Here is a 19,280-nt window from a genome sequence, read left to right as displayed (position 1 = left end):
TCGGAAGGAAGGTTGGGCAATCCTACTTCCGTAGTGATACTGCCTCGGAAACCCAAGGAGGGGTCGCTATGAGTCGGGGTCGACTTGATGGCAAACAACAACAACAACAACATTCAATGTTTGAGAAGCTATTTATTCAAAATTTAAAGTTCATTTTAAAATTTGAGTACTTTTACTTTTGTTTTACTTTCACCATATCAACATTCAATGATAGATTTTTCTCCAGGGAACTTATTAGCAGTGAGTATTTTGGATTTATATAAATATAGTAAATTACTTTGTCTAATATTCATATGAGTAAGGAGCTCTGATGGTATAGTGGGTAAGGCATTCGGCTGTTAACCAGAAGATTGGTTGGTTGTTTAAACCTACTAGCTGATCCACAGGAGGAAAGTAAGGCAATCTACTTCCGTAAAGATTTACAGCCTTGGAAACCCTGTGGGAATCACTATAGGTCAGAATCAACTCAATGGCAGTGGATTCATATGGGTATAATGATATGTTTAATCAACTTACTACTCATTACAGGTGGCTGAAATCAGTCATATGCTGTAAATTAAGCAATTACAACTTCAAAAGTTTGTATGTTCAAATGCATGAAAAATATAAAGAAATGAAATTTTTTGAAAAAGGAAATTTTAGATGTCACCCAATGAAAATATTAGATTTAATGACCTTTAGAATCCTTCCAAACTCCACTCTCCTGAGCACAGGCTTAGCCTTTATTTTAAATAATGACAATATTAAACCATTATTTCTAGAATCAAAAATTTTCTACTTTATTTCCTTTCTCAGTTTCTCAACGTGTATTATCATACATGTACAATATTAATTCTTACATGCAGAGCTTTTGTAAAATTCTACACTGTGCTTCCGTAGCACTCAAATCACATTTTCATGCAAACATTTAATGAACTGCACTGCAATTTATCTGTAATACATCTGTTTCCCCAACTAGATAGCGAGCTCAAGGACAGGCACCATACTGTTCCTCCTTTAATCTCTAACACAAAGAAGTAACATAATATGATCAATAAAATTTTGCTGAATAACTGCAAAAAAGAAAACAAAAGAAAATAAGACGAGTACTCCCAAAGACATCAAAAGAAAACCCACTAGTTACAATCACCCAATTCTTTGTGATATGAATATGAACGAATCACTCTATCTACCTAAAATAAGACTCTTTCAAAAAGAAGAAACCACTTCATCATTTTGAATACAATTTTGCAAGTGGACTTACATTTTAAAGACTAAGAAGACTCTCTCTCAAGTTTGGGATGGTGACACTCAAATATATAACACTGTTATTGTTAGTTGCTAATGAGTCAGCCCCAACTCACAGCAATTCCATATCATATTAAACAATTATTTCTAGAATCAAAAATTTTCCACTTTATTTCCTTTCTCATTTTCTCAATGTGTATCATTATACAATGAAACAACATGTAGCCCAGTCCCATGTAAATTCCCATGATTAGCTATGTACCAGACCTTGTGAGCTGTAGTGTCTTCACTAGCTCATTTTCAGAAGCAGATCACCCAGGCCTTTCTCTCTACTCTAGTCTGAAATCTGTTCACCATCATAGCAATATGCAAACCTCCACTGACAGATGGGTGGTGGCTGTACATGAAGTACAGTAGCTGAGAATACAATCTGGGACTCCTACATGGAAGGTGGCAATTCTACTACTGAACCACCACTCCCACATAAAAATTTAATAGTTCACATTAATAAGAAAACCATTTACTACTCTCCGTTACCAAGAGTTCAAACTTATAAAGCCTTTCACAAAATCCAGTAATCCTTCTGAGCACTCCATTACTCGCATAGCCTATCAGATTTTAAAGATTTTTAAACTATTCCCTTGCACAAGTCAATGATACTCTATAAATCTCTTAAGAGTTTCCAGAGGACTGTTCAAATTGCTATACCACCTACTATGCATCAAGAATCTACTTAACAAAATTGGACTCACAAAACTTAGTTAAAAGAATTACCTACTTGATATCAAAAACAATAAATGGTAAATGCAAGGGCAAACTAAGAAGGCTGAAAACAAGCATAGTCCCTAAGGCACTTGACTGCTAACCAGAAGGCTGGTGGTTCAAACCCACCAGCCACTCCTCAGAAGGAAGATGATGCAATCTACTTCTGTAGTGATACTGCCTCGGTAACCCAAGGAGGGGTCGCTATGAGTTGGGGCCGACTCTACGGTATATAACAACAAACTATATTCTGTCACCACACATGCCAACGTTCTCAAATGCGATGCATGGAAATGGAAGGTAGAGAAAGGGCAAAGTAGAAGCAGCTACAACAATTCACTATATTTCATCTGTAAATCTTCACCCAAATCACACACACACAAAAAAAAACCTCACTGCCATCGAGTTGATTCTGACTCATAGTGACCCCAACTGAGTTTCCAAGGCTGCAGCTTTACGGAAGCAAACTGCCTCATCTTTCTTCTACTGAGTAGCTGGTGGGTTCAAACCACCAACCTTTTGGTTAGCAGCCAAATGACTTACATACTACATCACCAGAGCTCCTTATAGTAGTAGACTGTTGTTGCTGTGTGCTGTCAAGTTGGACCCGACCCATAGCTACCCCTCCTTGGGTTTCCGAGGCAGTATCACTATGGAAGTAGATCGTCCAACCTTCCTTCTGAGGAGTGGCTGGTGGTTCAAACCCTTCTGGTTAGCAGTCAAGTGCCTTAGGCACTATGCCACCAGAGCTCCTTATAGTAGACTAGGTATTATTACTACTAGATACTAAAAACAAAACTGTTCCCTGCTTATCTTCATGGACCTCAGACTCTAGTGGAGGATAGAGATGATGAACAAGCCATTAATGTAGGAGTTTTTGTTTGTCTTTAAATAATTCCTCATCTCTAATGCCAATTTATAGTAGGAAAATATTTGCTGACTCAGCTAAAAAAATCTACTTATTTTTAATACAGGTAAATGCAAAATTATACTGCTTTTCAATTAAGAAAAAAATGATCATGAAGTAAAATCTAACTTATAAACTGAAAAAATAGAAAGCAGAAATGAAATAGGGATGAAAACAGAAAAAGAGATCTGTCTTCCAAAATATAAACCCATCTACCATGCTTGGGGAAGTCTAGGACAGAGTAATTGTTTCAAAACTCATCTGAAATTTGGAAACCCTTTTTCTTGAAACACCACTTTTTTGATCATAATATATGGTCCATGTTAAACATATGATGCCTACTTCTAAGATTCAATAACAAACAGCTAGTAGCTGAATAAAGTAATGAGGGCTAGCCATAGGTACCTTCGTAACAGTTTGCTTATCAGAAAATTCACAGCATGGCTGGGCATAAACTTCTCTTTGAAGGTGAAATTCTAACTTAATTATTGTCCTGGTAGTCCATCTGAAACTAAACTGAAATCACAGATCAGAGAGTCTACATACCCCTTTCTTCTTTGTAAATTCTCTGAGATATTTTATCTATCAAATTTATTTTCTGGCTAAATGCTTCAATAAAGTTATTCATATCCATGAACTCCTCTGGGCGGTTCTTAACTCCTCTCATTGAGGATGCAACAGCTCTGACTGTTTGTCCCATCCGGCTTAGCAATCCAGGCCCTTGCTTCTTATAAGAAGAAAGTTCCTAGAAACAAAAAATGAAATATTTGTCATGAAGCAAGCAACAATATTCCAAGATTCAGTAACAAAAGGAATCTAATTAGAATAATAAAATAAAAATAATAAAAATATTCATATAATTTTTTTAATAGCATGGTATCTAAATGTTTTAATGCTAGCTTGAAGCAAATGAGTTTTATTTGGGTGCAATTCCTCTTCTAAGTCTGTCTCCTTGGTAATATTCTCTTTCTAAGTACTTGTGTAAAACATGTATACAGTCTTTCCTTAAAGCATCCATCTCTAAAGAACAGAGTTTAATGGAGGTAATAGTGCTCAAGGAGATACGAGAAGATAAGAAGATGATATAATATGTAATCTATATTTTATAACAGGAATTTAAAGGAAAAATGATTGAAGGAAGATTTCTTAGGTCCTAAGTTATTCCATGAAAAAAAAAATGTAAAATTCCATTAATTCTTTAGTCATGATAATAGCTAATATTTATTTAAAGCTTAACATATTCCAGGCATTATAAGCATATTTTTATATATGTAATTCACAATAACTCTGTGAAGCACATCTTATTATTCACATTTTACAGAAGAAAACAGGCATAGAAAGGTTACATAATTTGCTCAAGGCCCAAGAATTAATCAGTGGAAGAATAAGAATCTGAACCCACCAGTGTGAGTCCAAAGACTTTGCTATTTAGCATTAGCCTCTCATCTTCTACCACTGGATACATTTACAAATACATAATACATGACCATAGCTCCTCCGCAAAATGAAACCCACCACCATCGAGTAGATTCCGACTCATGAACTACCCCATAGGGTTCCCTAGGCTACAAATCTTTACAGAAGCAGACTGACTCATCTTTCTCCAGCAGAGTGGCTGGTGGGTTTGAACTATCATCCTTTTGATTAGCAACCTAATGCTTTAATCACTGTCCCAAGCAGAGCTCCTATCAACAAAATGAAGTGGAAGGTAAATTTTGATACTCCTTTCACTGTCTGGTTTAATAAGATTTTTAGTAAGATATGTAACTAGCTCTTTCAGCGAGAACCTATAGAAAGAGCAACAAATGTGTTGAATGAAAGAAATGCTATAAAAGGATCCACAATACACAAAGTAGCCTGCAGATGTATGGCCATGTTTAAAAATAACAACAAAAAGAGGACAAGGGATTCTGAGGATAGTTGTAGCACTTCTTGAACACAGATGATTTGGGGACAAAGAGAAGCTGAGAAGTAACTCATAAGAAAATAATCTATAAATAACAACGCTGAATAATTAATTCACAGATAATATTATGTATTATTTACCCAATTGTTAAATATTGTTTATCCTTCTCCAGATTTTCTTTCCTGACACACTCTTACAGAAAATAATGTATATAAACATGTTTATTTCTAAGTCAGTATCATTTTTGTGCAAATAATAACTGATCTCATCCTTGACCAGGCAACATACTCACCCAGGAGTACTGTGACATCATCTGACAGAGTAAGCATTATCAGAGACAGCACAAATCACAACTGACAAGTTGTTACTGCAACTGTTGACTAAAGAGAATGTTTCTAACAGCTTCTAAGGTTCTGGAGCCAGGTCACAAATTCATTTTACGTTAGCCACAAAAGGTTTCCCAAGAGTAAGCAGGTCTATCTGTCAAGATTGATATGAACCACTTTTTAGCATCTACCCCTTTGGCAAGAACTGAGAGATACAAAACTCAACATTGGTTAGTAATTGTTAGTAACCTTTTGTCCATCCATTGTCTTTCTTGCCAAGCTATTATCATCATAGGAGAAAATTAAAAGGAGTAGGAACATATATATTTTCTCCTTAGAAATTAGACCCTCCGCATTAGGCAACTGAAAGAAAAGTAAAAATATAGTAATATGCATCTATCTATCTATCTTATATCAACTTGAAAAGTGCTAAGCCAATCTTATTTAAAAAGTCTCAATAAAAGAATATATTTGTATATGATCTGTATTGGCTTTACATGCACCCTGGCATTAAAAGAAAATTTCTTTCATCTACAAAGAAAAATGAATATGTAAGGAAGATAAGATAGGAGATTTCTGTAATGGTTATAATGTAGAATTGACATAGGGCTATATCCAAAGGATATCTTCTTTAAAAAAAAAAAAAAAAGCCATCTTAATTTAAGGAACAAAAATCTGATTTATAAAGGTAAAAAAGAGAAAGTGTACAATCAGTTATATATGTAAGTATGCAAGGATTATATGAATATAAATCAAAATTCTTTACCCAAGCTTGTGCAGTGAGAAAAACTTTAAAGTCTTCATTAAATGTTAAAGTTGGATGATCAGCAATTCGGTTCAAAAATTTATGCAATGCCTTTCTCCGTGTCTCGATGAAGTCATCATTGAAGCGTTCCACCATTCCTTTCACTATAAACTTTTCTGGCAATGGCTAAAGCAAAAAAAAAAAAAATGTGTCTGAGCATTATACTGCATAGTTTTATAAGAAAGTCTACAGCTTATTTCCTTTTTGGAAGACTAGTGGGCATTTAATCATTTCCTACAAAAAAATGTATTTTTTATGTTCACAATGCTAGAACCAAAATCTGAGAAACAGATTACAATAGCTCTTTTAAAAATCTATACATAGATTGAAAAGTTTACAAACAAATATTTCTAAAATAAATGAACTATACTTAATTTAAAGGTCTCAGATTAGTTTTTAGGCATTTAAAAGACTCATAAGAAAAAATGGCAGCAAGTCTATGAAAAACCTATATGCTTACAGGAATAATCAGAGTGGGATGTGCTTCTTCAAGTTTTCCCTTCAACCACAGGAAATCTTGATAACGTCTTCTAACTTCAAATTCACTAGAGTCAAATTCACCACGAGATGTCTGAAGAAAGTGGGAAGAATAACATCACATGCAATGCAACAGAAGATATTTGCCTAATGTTATTTTAGACATTTTGAAAAAAATGGATCTCTAAGAAAATAATAAAACTTAATTATTCAGTACATGCCAGCCTGTACTTTTCTCCCCGCTGCCGTCATCGATTCATGTGGCACATGAAACAAAGCAAACTTTTCGGTATTTCCAGAAAGAAAGCAAACACGTTGAAATTTAAAATCCACACTGGAAAATCTGTCTTATAACAGCCATCTGCCTTCCACAAGATTCTAACTACCATTATCTTTGGCATGACTTTTCTTGCTAACAAATGTGATCTGAATTTAGGTTTCAAATATATATCTATTTTCAAAATGATTAGATTTCAGGATTTGAGGAAAGTCCTACTTTTACAGTTTGGAAAATAACCTGGATGTAACTGACGGAAAAAAAAAAAAAAAAACATTTCCCTGGGATTTGCTCAATTGAGTTGCTTTGCTAAAATGTGATTTTAGTATATGAAAATTCTAACATTTTACAAAGTGATTTTACCACTGTTTAAAAAGGTTATTAGTGGATATTTGTTGCAAAAAAGGAAATCTTCTTGTTCCTCAGGAATTTTGCTTAGAGTTGTAGGGCTAAACTCCTAAAAATTAAGCAATAACATTAAAGTATATGTTCACAACAATCCAAAAAATCTATGTCAACGTGTATGGCAAGCAGAAAACATAGGAACAAATCTCAATCTCACTTCTATTGCCTGAATTCCAAGCCAAATAAAAACTCCAGCAGTATCTGAAGAACATTTACCTTTCGCAAGCAAACCATTAGTTCTACCAATCTCCCTATGTACATTACCAGACCACTATAATCCATTAGGTTTTCACTGGCTGATTATTTTGGAAGTAGACTGCCAGAAATTTCTTCCTAGTCTGTCTTAGTCTGAAACTTCTGCTGAAACTTGATTCACTATCATAACAACACAAAGCCTCCAGTGACAGATGAGTGTTAGTTGTTCATGAGGTGCACTGGCTAGGAATTGAACCTCAGTCTCTCTTACGAAACACAAGAATCCTACCACTGAACCACCACTGCCTCTGTCCTGAATCAATTCTTAAAACTATACATTACCAAGTTCTATTATCATCTCAGTTTTATCAATGAAAAATCTGAGGCTTAGAGGATTAAACTTATGCTTTTAATTTCTCTGCTATACTGACTCCAATGTTTTATATCTATGAGTAAAGTTGGAAACATGAGAAAATAGAGAAAAGAGGACTAGTTCAGTCACAGACACTAAACAACCAGAGAAGCTTTCACTGGCTGCCAAAGGGGCAGGGAGGCCGCATCTTCTGACCTCCTCTAACCCCACAAGAGGAAAACAGAATCATCATCGGTAGCCCAAGGGCTATTCCTGCGAGGCCAAACATACTGCCTCCCTCCAGCCCTTTCATCAACCCTGACACCAACTATTCCTCCAGCAGCACCCGCCACCCCTCTACTGGGTTTGATAATTTGCTGCAGTGACCACACAGAACTCACAGATTGTGGTGTTTATTAGGGAAACAACAGTTCAGAAATGGACTCAGTATGTCACAGCCAGCCATCTCACTTAGCAGCCAGCAGTCTCCCTCGCAACAGCGTTTGTCTCTTGCATCTCTCTCTCAGCTGCGTGTATCTCAGGAGTGCATGTCTCTCAGTAGCACGTCTTTCTCAGAGTCAGAGAGACTCTTTTCTGCCTGTAGGAGGGCTCCTTTTAAGCCTAGCGGAGTGGCCAAACTAACCAATCCCAACATCAGAATTCTATACACCTGAGAGAGAGCAAACTTCCTAGAAAATTGCTTCCTGCCACTCGCAACAGAAATACCCCAGGTGGATCACTTTACCAATCAAGAGCTACTCAGTTGCTCACAGCAAATTCCACCCTGGAGTTTACAGAGACCTATGGCTAAAAAAGCCATACTATGTAATTTACTACACCGCACTGGCCAAGTAGTAATATGTTGTGTTTTTTCTAGAAAAATAAATAGGAGTTCTTCTGTCTAAGAAGGGGATGGACACACCAGATAGAAGGAAAAGCATGTCCAAAGTCATGACAGCAATAAATACCCTAGAATACTAAGACAACAGAAGTAGTTCCACAAGAGTAGAGAACAAGGTATGAAATGTGAAGAGTGAGAGATGAGTTGTATATGGTAGCTTGGCTCCAGACTGAGCAGCTCTTTATAAATATCATACAAAGGAGTGTGCATTTTGTTCTACTGGAAAAGAGAAGGCAAGGGAAATTTTAAGCATTTGAGTGAAGAGATCAGATTTCTAAGTTTTTAAGAAATATTGAAACATTACTAGCAGCAGCATGGAAGGGACATTTGAAGACAGTCCAGAAATTATTCAGCAACAAAAGAGGTTTACTTTGCCATTTATAAACCACATGGGGCTAAGGTGAGCTTCAAAAACAAAATATTATAACTTATAAATAAAGGCCAGATAAGATTCAGTCTTATCAAAATGACTGAAAGCATAAGTTCAGTTCAGCTAAGATTCTCTAACGTGGAAAGTTATAAAGTCAAGAAGTAATTTCAATAGTTCAAAGAGAGTTGCTATGTTCAAGAAAAAGTCCATTAAACCTTTACCTTAGTAATAATCCTGTAAGTAACAAAAGTTTCAATGGTAGTAACATGGCTTTCAGGTTCATCAACTGTAATGAAGAGATCCTTCAAATCAGGCTCATCTTCAAATTTGATTTGGTTTATCATTGATAAAGGGGATGTTGGCATCATAGGGCTGAAGGAATTCATGTCCATCAATGAGGCATCCTAATGAAAAAAAAAAACATTCAAAATTTAACATCAATAAAAAATATAGTTAAAATCCTATCTCTTTAGCCACCAACAATACTAATATGTCATGGATAAAAAGAATAGCTAGATTTCTGGTTAAAAATGGTATATTGAACATGTATGTTTATCTCTGCTCCCTCTTTAATTCTCACTCCAAAAGTGACAGTAAAGAATCAAACAAACAAAAACACAAAGTATTATTTAAGGATAAAAAGAAGAGACTATAGCAAACAAGGTATGTCAACTACTTTTTTGGAAACTGGATATGACTGCAAGCAGTAAGTAAAATAACAGTTCAGAGAAAGATAAAACTAAGAATGGTAAACTACAAAGAAGCAAGCACATTTGGTTGAGAATCCCAGAAAGGCTCAGGAATTAGAAGCTCCAGGAGTCTGTACAGGTAGAGGTACTCAAAAAAAAAATCAAACCCACTGTCACTGAGTTGATTCCTACTCTTAGTGACCCCCTTTGGGTTTCCAAGGAGGTAAATCTTTATGAAAGTAGATTGCCCAGTCTTCCTTCTGCAGAGTGGCTGGTAGGTTTGAACCGCCAACCTTCTGGTTAGCAGTCAAATGCCTTAGGCACTATGCCACCAGAGGTCCTTAGAGGTACTGTTGTTGTTGTTGTTATGTGCCGTCGAGTCGGCCCCGACGCATAGGTACTAGGAGAGCTAAAATCGGAAGGATTGTGTTGAAAATCTAACAAAATGAAAGAGAATCTTGGATTGCCTCAACTACTACATGTAATTAGGTGACTTCCCATCACCATTTGGCAGAAACCTGGATTTTACTTTGCAGAAGATCTCTGTACTCAAGGGTACCAGGTAAGATGAAATGAGAGGTCTTATGAAACTACAGGTATCAAATGAAAAGTCCCACATACTAGATGGAAACACATTCAACCCTCATTTCTTACTTGTCCCCAACAATGTTGGTAATAAAGGGCAAAACTCCAAACAGTGGTTTGGAGGTTTCCTCTTTGCGGACTAAGTCAAGAGAAAACTGAGAGTTCGAGTCCCTTACTGAATTAGCCAGGAGTCAGAATCAACTCTATGGCAGTGGTTTTGTTTTGGGAAGAATAAGTTCTGCATAATCACCCTACAGTGGAGTCCTACCATGCATGCAGAATGTCTACTCAGCTTTTCAGTCCCATGTGTAGGAATAACCAAACATAAGGAAGGCCTTTAAAATGACAGTCACAAACAAATAAAAATAAAAATAGCAGAGGAAGCAGACGAAGCAAATAGAGCAGAATGTTAAAAGCAAAAAAAAAAAAAAAATCAGAGATATTAAATCTATAAACAAGAACATGGCATTATTAGAAAATAAAAATAAAAAACACCCAGAAATTAACAACAAAAGAGGCTCATGGAAATCAAAATATGTTATCTAGATTAAAAAAAAAAAAAAAACTACAAAAGAAAGTTTGAAAGAAAAAACTTGTAAACTCTCCCACTAAGTCTAACCAAAAGAACAAGAAACAGGAAATAAGAGAGAACAGATTTTTTAAAAAATTAAAGGATCCAGGTAGACAGAGCTTGAATAAAAGGAATTTCAGAAAACAGGAAATGTTTTTTTACCACCATCGAGTCTGTTCCAACTCATAGCAACCTCTCCTTGGGTTTCTGAGGCAGTATCATTACAGAAGTAGATTGCCCAGTCTTCCTTCCGAGGAGTGGCTGGTGAGTTTGAACTGCCAGCCTTCTGCTTAGCAGTCAAATGCCTTAGGCATTATGCCACCAGAGCTCCTAAGAGGAAAATATTGAAGCAATAATATAGGAAGATTTCCTTGAAGTGTTTCCAGATTGATAGAGTCTGTTAAGGCCCTGTCAGAATGAATGGGCAGTGGTGGGGTGGGTAGCACTCCTAGCAATGTCCATCACTTGACATTTCAGAATAACAGAAGTTAAAGGAAAAGAAAAAATCTTAACAGCTTTCAGAGAGAAAAATAGGTAAAATACAATAGAAATCTTAGATATCAGAATGGCATCAGATTTCTCAATAGCAATATTGGAATCTAAATGACAATAAATTAATATCTTCAAAATTTGAGAAAAAATATTTTCCACCTAGAATTCTATAGCCAAGAAAATTGTCATTCAAGTGTGCAAGTACAATAAAGCCATTTCAGATATGTGAGATTTCAAAAACTAACATCTCATGTACTTGTCCTCTGGAAGCTTCTTCACTTCTCCAAAATAAGGTCATACACCAAGAAAGAAGAAATAGGATTTAAAAACAGGACATCCAATAAAATAGAGAAGTAAAGGGAATTCTCTGGATTATAGGGAAAGGAAGTCATCATGTGACAGTTTGTAGCAGATCATCTATACAAACTAGATTGGAGAGATAGTGTGTCCAGGGAGACAGAGAGGTAAAAAGGATCAAAACAAAGGAAAAGAGGAAGGCGAAAGTGAGGGAGGGAGAAAAAGAAAAAGAAAAAGAAGAGGAGGAGGAAGAGAAGGAGAAGGAAGAGAATGAAGCAAACTAGTAAATACCTGATGTGTTTAAACATAATGAGAAAGCACACTTCTGTTAAATTTTGGATATGAATTATAATTGGTAGAAAGAAATGAAAGGAAAAAGAAAGCAAGAGAGGAAGAAAGAGGGTAGGAAAAGGAAGAGGAAGAAAGGGGGAAACTAGCATACAGAGAAGGAAGGAGAAAGAGAAGGGGCAGAAAAAAGAGAGTATGACTACATTAATTCTGAACTCCCGGGGGGGGGGGCATGGACTGTACATGCACAAAAATGTAATCTCTTTCACTATATGAACTGGTTGTGAATAACAATAAATTGTTCTGAATCCTGGATGTAATTTAAAATGCTAATATAATTTTATTAAGATGATAGGAGAAATGTATATGGCTGAGAGGAGATGATAATTCCTATAAAATAGCTCAAAATTGTGAACATTATGGAGAAAGGATGAGGAAATGTACCAGACTGAGGAAGACCAAAGAGACACACTAGCTTGATGTAACCCATTTATTGATACACTTCTTTGTACCAGAATGTGTTTTTTTTTCCTGTCTCTCTAAAGAATTAAGGAGCTCTGGTGGTTAAAGCATTTGGCTCGTAACCAAAAGATCAGTGGTTCAAACCTACCAGCCACATCATGGAAGAAAGATAGTGTGGTCTGCTTCTGTAAAGATTTACAGCCTTGGAAACCCAATGGGGATCACTATGAGTCAGAATCTACTTGATTGCCATGAGTTTGGTTTGGTTTTGGTCTCTAAAGGATTATTGGGATAACTGGAGGGTTTTGAATGGATCTATGGACTGTAGTATTACATCAATGTCAATTTCCTAATTTGGCTATCTGTACTTTAGTTATTTAGGGTAGTATCCTTGCCTTTACAAAATACAGACAGGACTATTTACTAGTAAGGAGTTATCATGTGTCCAACTTATTCTCAATTTACATGCAAAGAAAGCAGTGGTGGTAAAATGGTATCAATTGAGGAATGGTACTTTGTAATTTGGCAAATTCTCTCCAACTCTGAAATTATTTCAATATAAAATGTTTATAGCTTTTACACAAAAACATTGTTTTATAACCTATTTTGGCAAGTAGTGAGTGTGGTCTTAAAAGCTTGCAAGCAGACATTTAGATGCAACAACAGTTTTCTAGTCATCCAGAGCAAAGAAGAATGAAGAAAACCAAAGATATGTGGAAACAAGCAGTTCAAGGGACTAGTGGACCATGAAAACCTCAGCCTATACGACCATGAGACCAGAAGAACTAGCTACCACTGTCAACCACTTGGAAAGGGATCAGTGCAGGAGATCCTGGTTAGAGTGGGAGAACAATGTGGAACAAAACTCAAATTCATTGGAGAAAAAAAAAGAGCTGTGTGAAATAAATCAAGCACAGAAGGACAAATATAGTATTAGTTCTTTATTGTAAAAAGTCAAGGAAAGGTTTATATATGGAAGGAAACTTTCTCTGTTGGTTACCAGGGTTGAAGGGGTAGGGAGGGAACACTATTTAAAAAAAAATGCACTGACCCATGCATGTCTCTTTAGTTTTATGTATTTCACTGTATATAAATTATATGTCAATAAAATGTATTAAAAAAAGAAAGAAAGGCCAGGTTTACTGGAATGATAGATCCTGATAAGATACCTGAGGCTATGGCCTCTAGTTACCCTTCAGGTCTGGAATTGAACTTACTCCCATGGCTTCCAGACAAATAAATAGATAGGATATAGGGTGAACAGTTACATCAGGGAGACACACTCCTTAGAATGATTAATCATGAGAGAACAGAAGGGCAGTACTTGCAAAAGGAGATAGCTCAGGGGGCAGGAATGCATAGGAAAGGACACAGGAAAGAAGTAACCACAGGGAGAAAGTGGGAAGAGAGCTGTTACATTGTGGGGAACTGTAGTCAATGTCATGAAACAAAATATGGAAAATTAATTTTCTCTGTAACCTTCAGCCAAATCACAATAAATTTTTGTTTTTAATATTTGTAGCTTTAAAATCTGCAATCATTCTACAATGCATGAAACAAATTTTCCTGAAAAGGCAGCACTCCCTGCTCCAATATTGTCAGTACCAGTTCATGTTCCTCAGAAGCAAATCACAACTCTTTTAGTTGTTTTTTTTTCTTGTTATTGTCCTTATTTCAAAATAATATATTGCTATTTTTATATAGCAGTTTTTCAATTTCGATATTTAATCAGTAAGCATCCTAAAGAGGATGAAGAATATTATTTATCCATGCATTTAATTTTATCAGTATAGACTCATGGATCTTTTATTTTATTCTCTGGATTATAATCCATTAATATCACATACTCATTCCAACATTCAAACTGTTCTGAATTTGGTTGGTGACAGTCCCTTCAAGCTGGTGCACATGCTAACCTTTTGATATAGTCTCATCATTCCTTGAGCACTTCTTTACTTTCTGGCAAAACAGGAAGTTTCACATTCATCTTGTACATTCCCTGTCTGAGGAATTAGGCATTTCTCCAAAACAGCCCTGGTGCTTTAGAGGAGAGTGGAGAGCTGGGAAATGGACGTATAATATACATACATGTATCAAGATCTAGATATTAACAAAAAATTGACCAAACCAAAGAAACACAAACCCAATACAATCAAGTTGACTCCGACTCACAGCGAACCTATAGGACAGAGCAGAACTTCGCCATAAGGTTTCCAAGGCTGTAAATATTTACAGAAGCACACCACCTCATCTTTCTTCTGCAAAGTGGCTGGTGGATTCAAACCTACTAGCCTTCTGGTTAGCAGCCAAAAGCATTAACAACTATGCCACCACCTTCACAAAAATGGAAGTGGATACTAATTATCATGAGTTCACACCCATAACCCCCAATTCTAACCTGGCACCACATGGCTTATTCTAGTCTTCCCAATTTCCATATTTATAACTCCTTTGGCCAATAGTGAGAAACCTAGCTCTCATTATGCTGGATGTATTATTTGCTCAATTCTTCTGTATGTAGTCAACCTCCCAACCACAGAAGCTGCTGTCTCAACTCTGACCACTTCACCCAAGGCATCTTCATTCTCAATCCCAATCATGTTGGATACTTCTGCAGCCCCAATCCCAGTAATCAAACATTGGTCAACTCCTCAAGTCACCTTCAATAGATTTTTTTTTTTTTTCTTAAAAAAAAAAAAAGAAAGAAAGAAAGAATGGGAAGGGAAAGGTTACATTCTTTTTGAAAAGTAAAAGAACAATATACATGATTAAAAGTATAAATGACACTTCATATGCAAAGATAATTTCAATTTAAACCTGCATATGAGTAATTGATGAGGAGTTCTGATGGTGCAGTGGCTAAGGTAGTCAGTCGCTAACCTAAAAAGGTCAGTGGTTTGAACCCACCAGCCACTCTATGGGAGAAAGATGAGGCAGTCTGCTTCTATACAGATTTACAGCCTTGGTAACCCTATGGAGAAGTTCTACTCTGTCTTAGAGGATTGCTATGAGTCAGGATTAACTCAATGGCAATAGGTTTGGTTTCGTACGCAATCGGCCTCTGGCCTTGCTCTGGTAAATCCAAGAAGCTAGACTATATGAAGAAGGAGGCATAAGGACTGGAGGAAGACTCATTAATAACCTAAAATATGCAGATGACATACCCTTGCTTGCTGAAAATAAAGAAGATCTGAAGCACTTACTGATGAATATCAAAGACTACACAGCCTTCAGTATGGATTACACATCAACATAAAGAAAACCAAAATCCTCACAATTGGAACAAAAGCAACATCACGATTAATGGAGAAAATATTAAAATTGTCAAGGATTTCATTTTATTTGAGCCACAATCAACACCCAGGTAAATAGCAGTCAAGAAATCAAATGACATATTACATTGGGCAAATCTGCTTCAAGAGACTTCTTTAAAGTGTTAAAGAGTAAAGATGTCACTTGGAAAACTGAGGTGTGCCTGACCCAAGCCATGATATTTTCAATAGCCTCATATGCATGAGATAGCTGGACAATGAATGAGAAGGACTTCAGAAGAATTAATACATTTGAATTATCTTGGAGGAAGTACACACAGAATGCTATTTAAAAGCAAAAATGGCCAGACTTCATTTTCGGTACTTTGGTCAAGTTGTCAGAAGAGCTCAGTCTCTGGAGAAGGATATCATGCTTGGTAAAGTGGAGGGTGAGCAAAAAAAGGGGAAGACTCTCAAGATGGAATGACACTTGGCATGGCAACGATTGTGAGCAGCGTGCAGGACTGGTCAGTGTTTTCCTCTGTTGTACACAGGGTTGCTATGGTCAAAACCAACTTGACAGCACCTAACAGCAATGTGAAAAGATACGAAGCTCTGGTGGCACAATGGTTAAAGCATTTGGTTATCAACCAAAGTTGGCTGTTTGAACCCACTGGCCACATAATGGGAGAAAGATGAGTCAGTCTGCTTCCATATTTACAGCCTTGGAAACACTATCGGGCAGTTTTATTCTGTCCCATAGGGTTGAGATGAGTTGGAACGACTCAATGGCAGTAGGCTTTTTTTTTTTTTTTTTTTGTATGCAAAAATAAAACAGTATCAAAAGGACATCTGAGTTATTTCTGCAATAGTAAAAACAAAACAGGTGCACTCAAATTGATTCCTACTCATGGCAACCACATGTGTGTCAATGCCAACCCCACAGTTTTCCAATGGTTGATTTTTTGGACATAGATCACAAGGCCTTTCTTCCAAGGCACTTATGGATAGATTCAAACCTCCAACCATCTGGTTACCAAATGAGTGCATTAACCATTTGCACTACAAAAGCTGCCAACCATCAAGTTGATTCCAACTCATGGTGACCTCAAGTGTGTCAGAGAAGAACTCCTCTCTAGATTTATTCTTCAACTCTATATTTCTCTTTGCACAAAGGGCATGGGGATGGCATCTTCTGACCTCCTCTAACTTCACAAGGGGGAGAGAGAATCACCCAAGGCTTATTCCTACAAGACCAGACATGCCACTACCCTCTAGCCTTTTTACCAATTCTGATACCAGCTCTCCCTCCTGCAGCACTCACTACTTCTCTGCTGGGTTCGATAATTTGTTCCAAGGCCACACAGAACACAGACAATAGTCATGATTATGGGCTTTATTAGGGAAATAACAGGTTATAATTCAAGTTCAGGAACACTCAGGATACAATTCTTCCATCAAGACAGCCTCCCCTCAGCCATAACACCCTCAGGTATGCCTCTCTTTCGCCCCTGGCCTCTGCCTTGCTCTGGCAAGTGTTACAAAAACTCTTTGAGCTCTGCCAATAGGGCACCTACGTACACCCCACTCCATCAGTAAGGCTTCTGTCCAAAGATACTCACTTCCCTCACTCTGTGGCCTGGCAAGCCCACCATTCGGTCTTGTGCCTCCTTGTTCTACTGCATCTGTCTCTTTACCATCTCTCTGTCAATTTCTGCGAAGGAGGTCCAGGACAGGGATCTCAAGTCCAAGGACACACTCTACTCCACGTCTGCTCCACTTCACCTCCAGCTGTTCTCTCTTTATGGCAATTAAATACACTCTTCTGCCTCTACAATGGCTTACTTTAAGCCTAGCAGAATTACAAAACTGACCAGTCCCCACATTAGAGTTCCATATGCCTTATTTTCATTGTCCCATACCCACAAGCTACCACTCATCTTTCAGTTTGTCATACTGTGGTGGGTTGCATGTTGCTGTGAGGCTAGAAGCTATGTCACTGGTATTTCAGATACCAACAGGGTCACCTATGGTGGACAAGTTTCAGCAGAGCTCCCAGACTAAGACAGACTTGGAAGAAGGAAGAAGCCATCCATTTCTCAAAGAACTGGCCAGTGAAAACTATATGAATAGTAGTTAAACAGTCTCATATACTACTAGAAAATATTACGAATATCCCTAAAACACTGTCTGATATAATGCCAGAAAATGAGCCTTTCAGATCAGAAGTCACTCAAAATATGACTGAGAAAGAGCTGCCTTCTCAAAGTAGAGTCTAAATTAATGATGTGGATGGAGTAAAGCTTTAGGGACCTCTGTTTGCTGATGTGGCACAATTCAAAATGGGAAGAAAAGCTGCAAACATCCATTAGTAAGAAGAACATGGAATGTACAAAGTACGAATGTAGGAAAATTGATAATTGTCAAAAATGAAATGGAATGCATAAAGATTGGTATCTTAGGCATTAATGAGATGAAATGTACTTCTTTGGGCCATTTTGAATCAGAGAATCATATGATCTACTATGCCACGCATGACAAATTGTAAAGGAGTGGCATGGCATTCATCATCACAAAAAATGTTTCAAGATCAATCCTGAAGTACAGTGCTGTCAGTGATAAGATAATATCCATAACATTGTCTGATACAGTCCATATTTTTTTTTATTAATGTATGTTTGCAGCTTTTCTTTCCATTCTGAATTGTGCCATATCAGGAAACAGAGGTCCCTAAAGCTTTACTCTGTCCACATCATTAAGTCAGATTCTACTTTGAGAAGACAGCTCTTCCTTAGTCATATTTTGAGTGACTTCTGATCTGAGAGGTACAGGCCTACAAGGAAGATCAATTATTACTACTATTATTCAAAGTTGCACACCAAACACTAAACTCAAAGACAAGGAAATTAAAGATTTTTACCAACTTCTGCAATCTGAAATTGACCACACATGCAATCAAATTTATCGATTATTATTGGTGAATGGAATGTGAAAGTTGGAAACAAAGAAGAGTCACTGGTAGCTAAAAAATATGGCCATGGTGACAGAAATGACGCTGGATATTGCATGACAGAACTTTGCAATTTTGTGGAAAGAGGAGATGGAGAAGCTCAATTATCTTCAGCCAAAACAAGGCCAGGAGCTGAGTGTAGAACAGACTATCAATTGCTCATATGCAGGTTCAGTTGAAGCTGAAGATAATTAAAACAAGTCCACAAGAGCCAAAATATGATCTTGATTATACCCCACCTAAATGTAGAGACCATCTAAAGAAAAGGTTTGATGCACGGAACATCAATGAACAAAAACCAGAAAAATTGTGGAATGACATCAAGAACACCATACATAAAGAAAGCAAAAGGTCATTAACAACACAGAAAAGGAAAAAAGGACCAAAATGGGTATCAGAAGAGACTCTAAAACTTGCTCTTGAACAGAGAATAGCTAAAGCAAATGGAAGAAATGACAAGATAAAAGAGCTGAACAGTAGATTTCAAAGAGTGGCTCGAAAACACAAAATCAATTATTATCATGAAATGTGAAAAGACTTGGAGTTAGAAAACCAAAAGAGAAGAACATGCTCAGCATTTATTAAGCTGAAATAACTGAAGAAAAAATTCAAGCCTCAAGTTGCGAACCATGTGATCTCAGCCTATACGACTATGAGACCAGAAGAACTAGATGGTGCCCGGCTACCACTGTCAACCACTCAGAGGGGGATCTATGTAGGAGATC

At 36.9% G+C, this 19,280-nt stretch overlaps 1 protein-coding gene across 1 annotated transcript in view; it reads right to left on the bottom strand.

Moving 5' to 3' along the window:
* SNX7 (sorting nexin 7) overlaps window positions 1–19,280 on the bottom strand; it is a 207,777-nt gene that overhangs the window by 131,335 nt on the left and 57,162 nt on the right. The window contains exons 2-5 of the mRNA XM_007936086.2: window positions 9,132–9,314; window positions 6,394–6,504; window positions 5,895–6,059; window positions 3,443–3,641 (exon numbers count right to left, since the gene is read on the bottom strand). Coding sequence (XP_007934277.1) covers window positions 3,443–3,641; window positions 5,895–6,059; window positions 6,394–6,504; window positions 9,132–9,314 — 658 coding nt within the window. The remainder of the gene's footprint in view (window positions 1–3,442; window positions 3,642–5,894; window positions 6,060–6,393; window positions 6,505–9,131; window positions 9,315–19,280) is intronic.

The sequence above is a fragment of the Orycteropus afer genome, unplaced genomic scaffold (assembly GCF_000298275.1).
Source record: "Orycteropus afer afer isolate SDZICR_OR568_19922 unplaced genomic scaffold, OryAfe1.0 scaffold00033, whole genome shotgun sequence".
In the NCBI taxonomy this organism is placed as follows: Eukaryota; Metazoa; Chordata; class Mammalia; order Tubulidentata; family Orycteropodidae; genus Orycteropus; species Orycteropus afer.
This window is presented reverse-complemented; position numbering and strand designations above follow the sequence as displayed.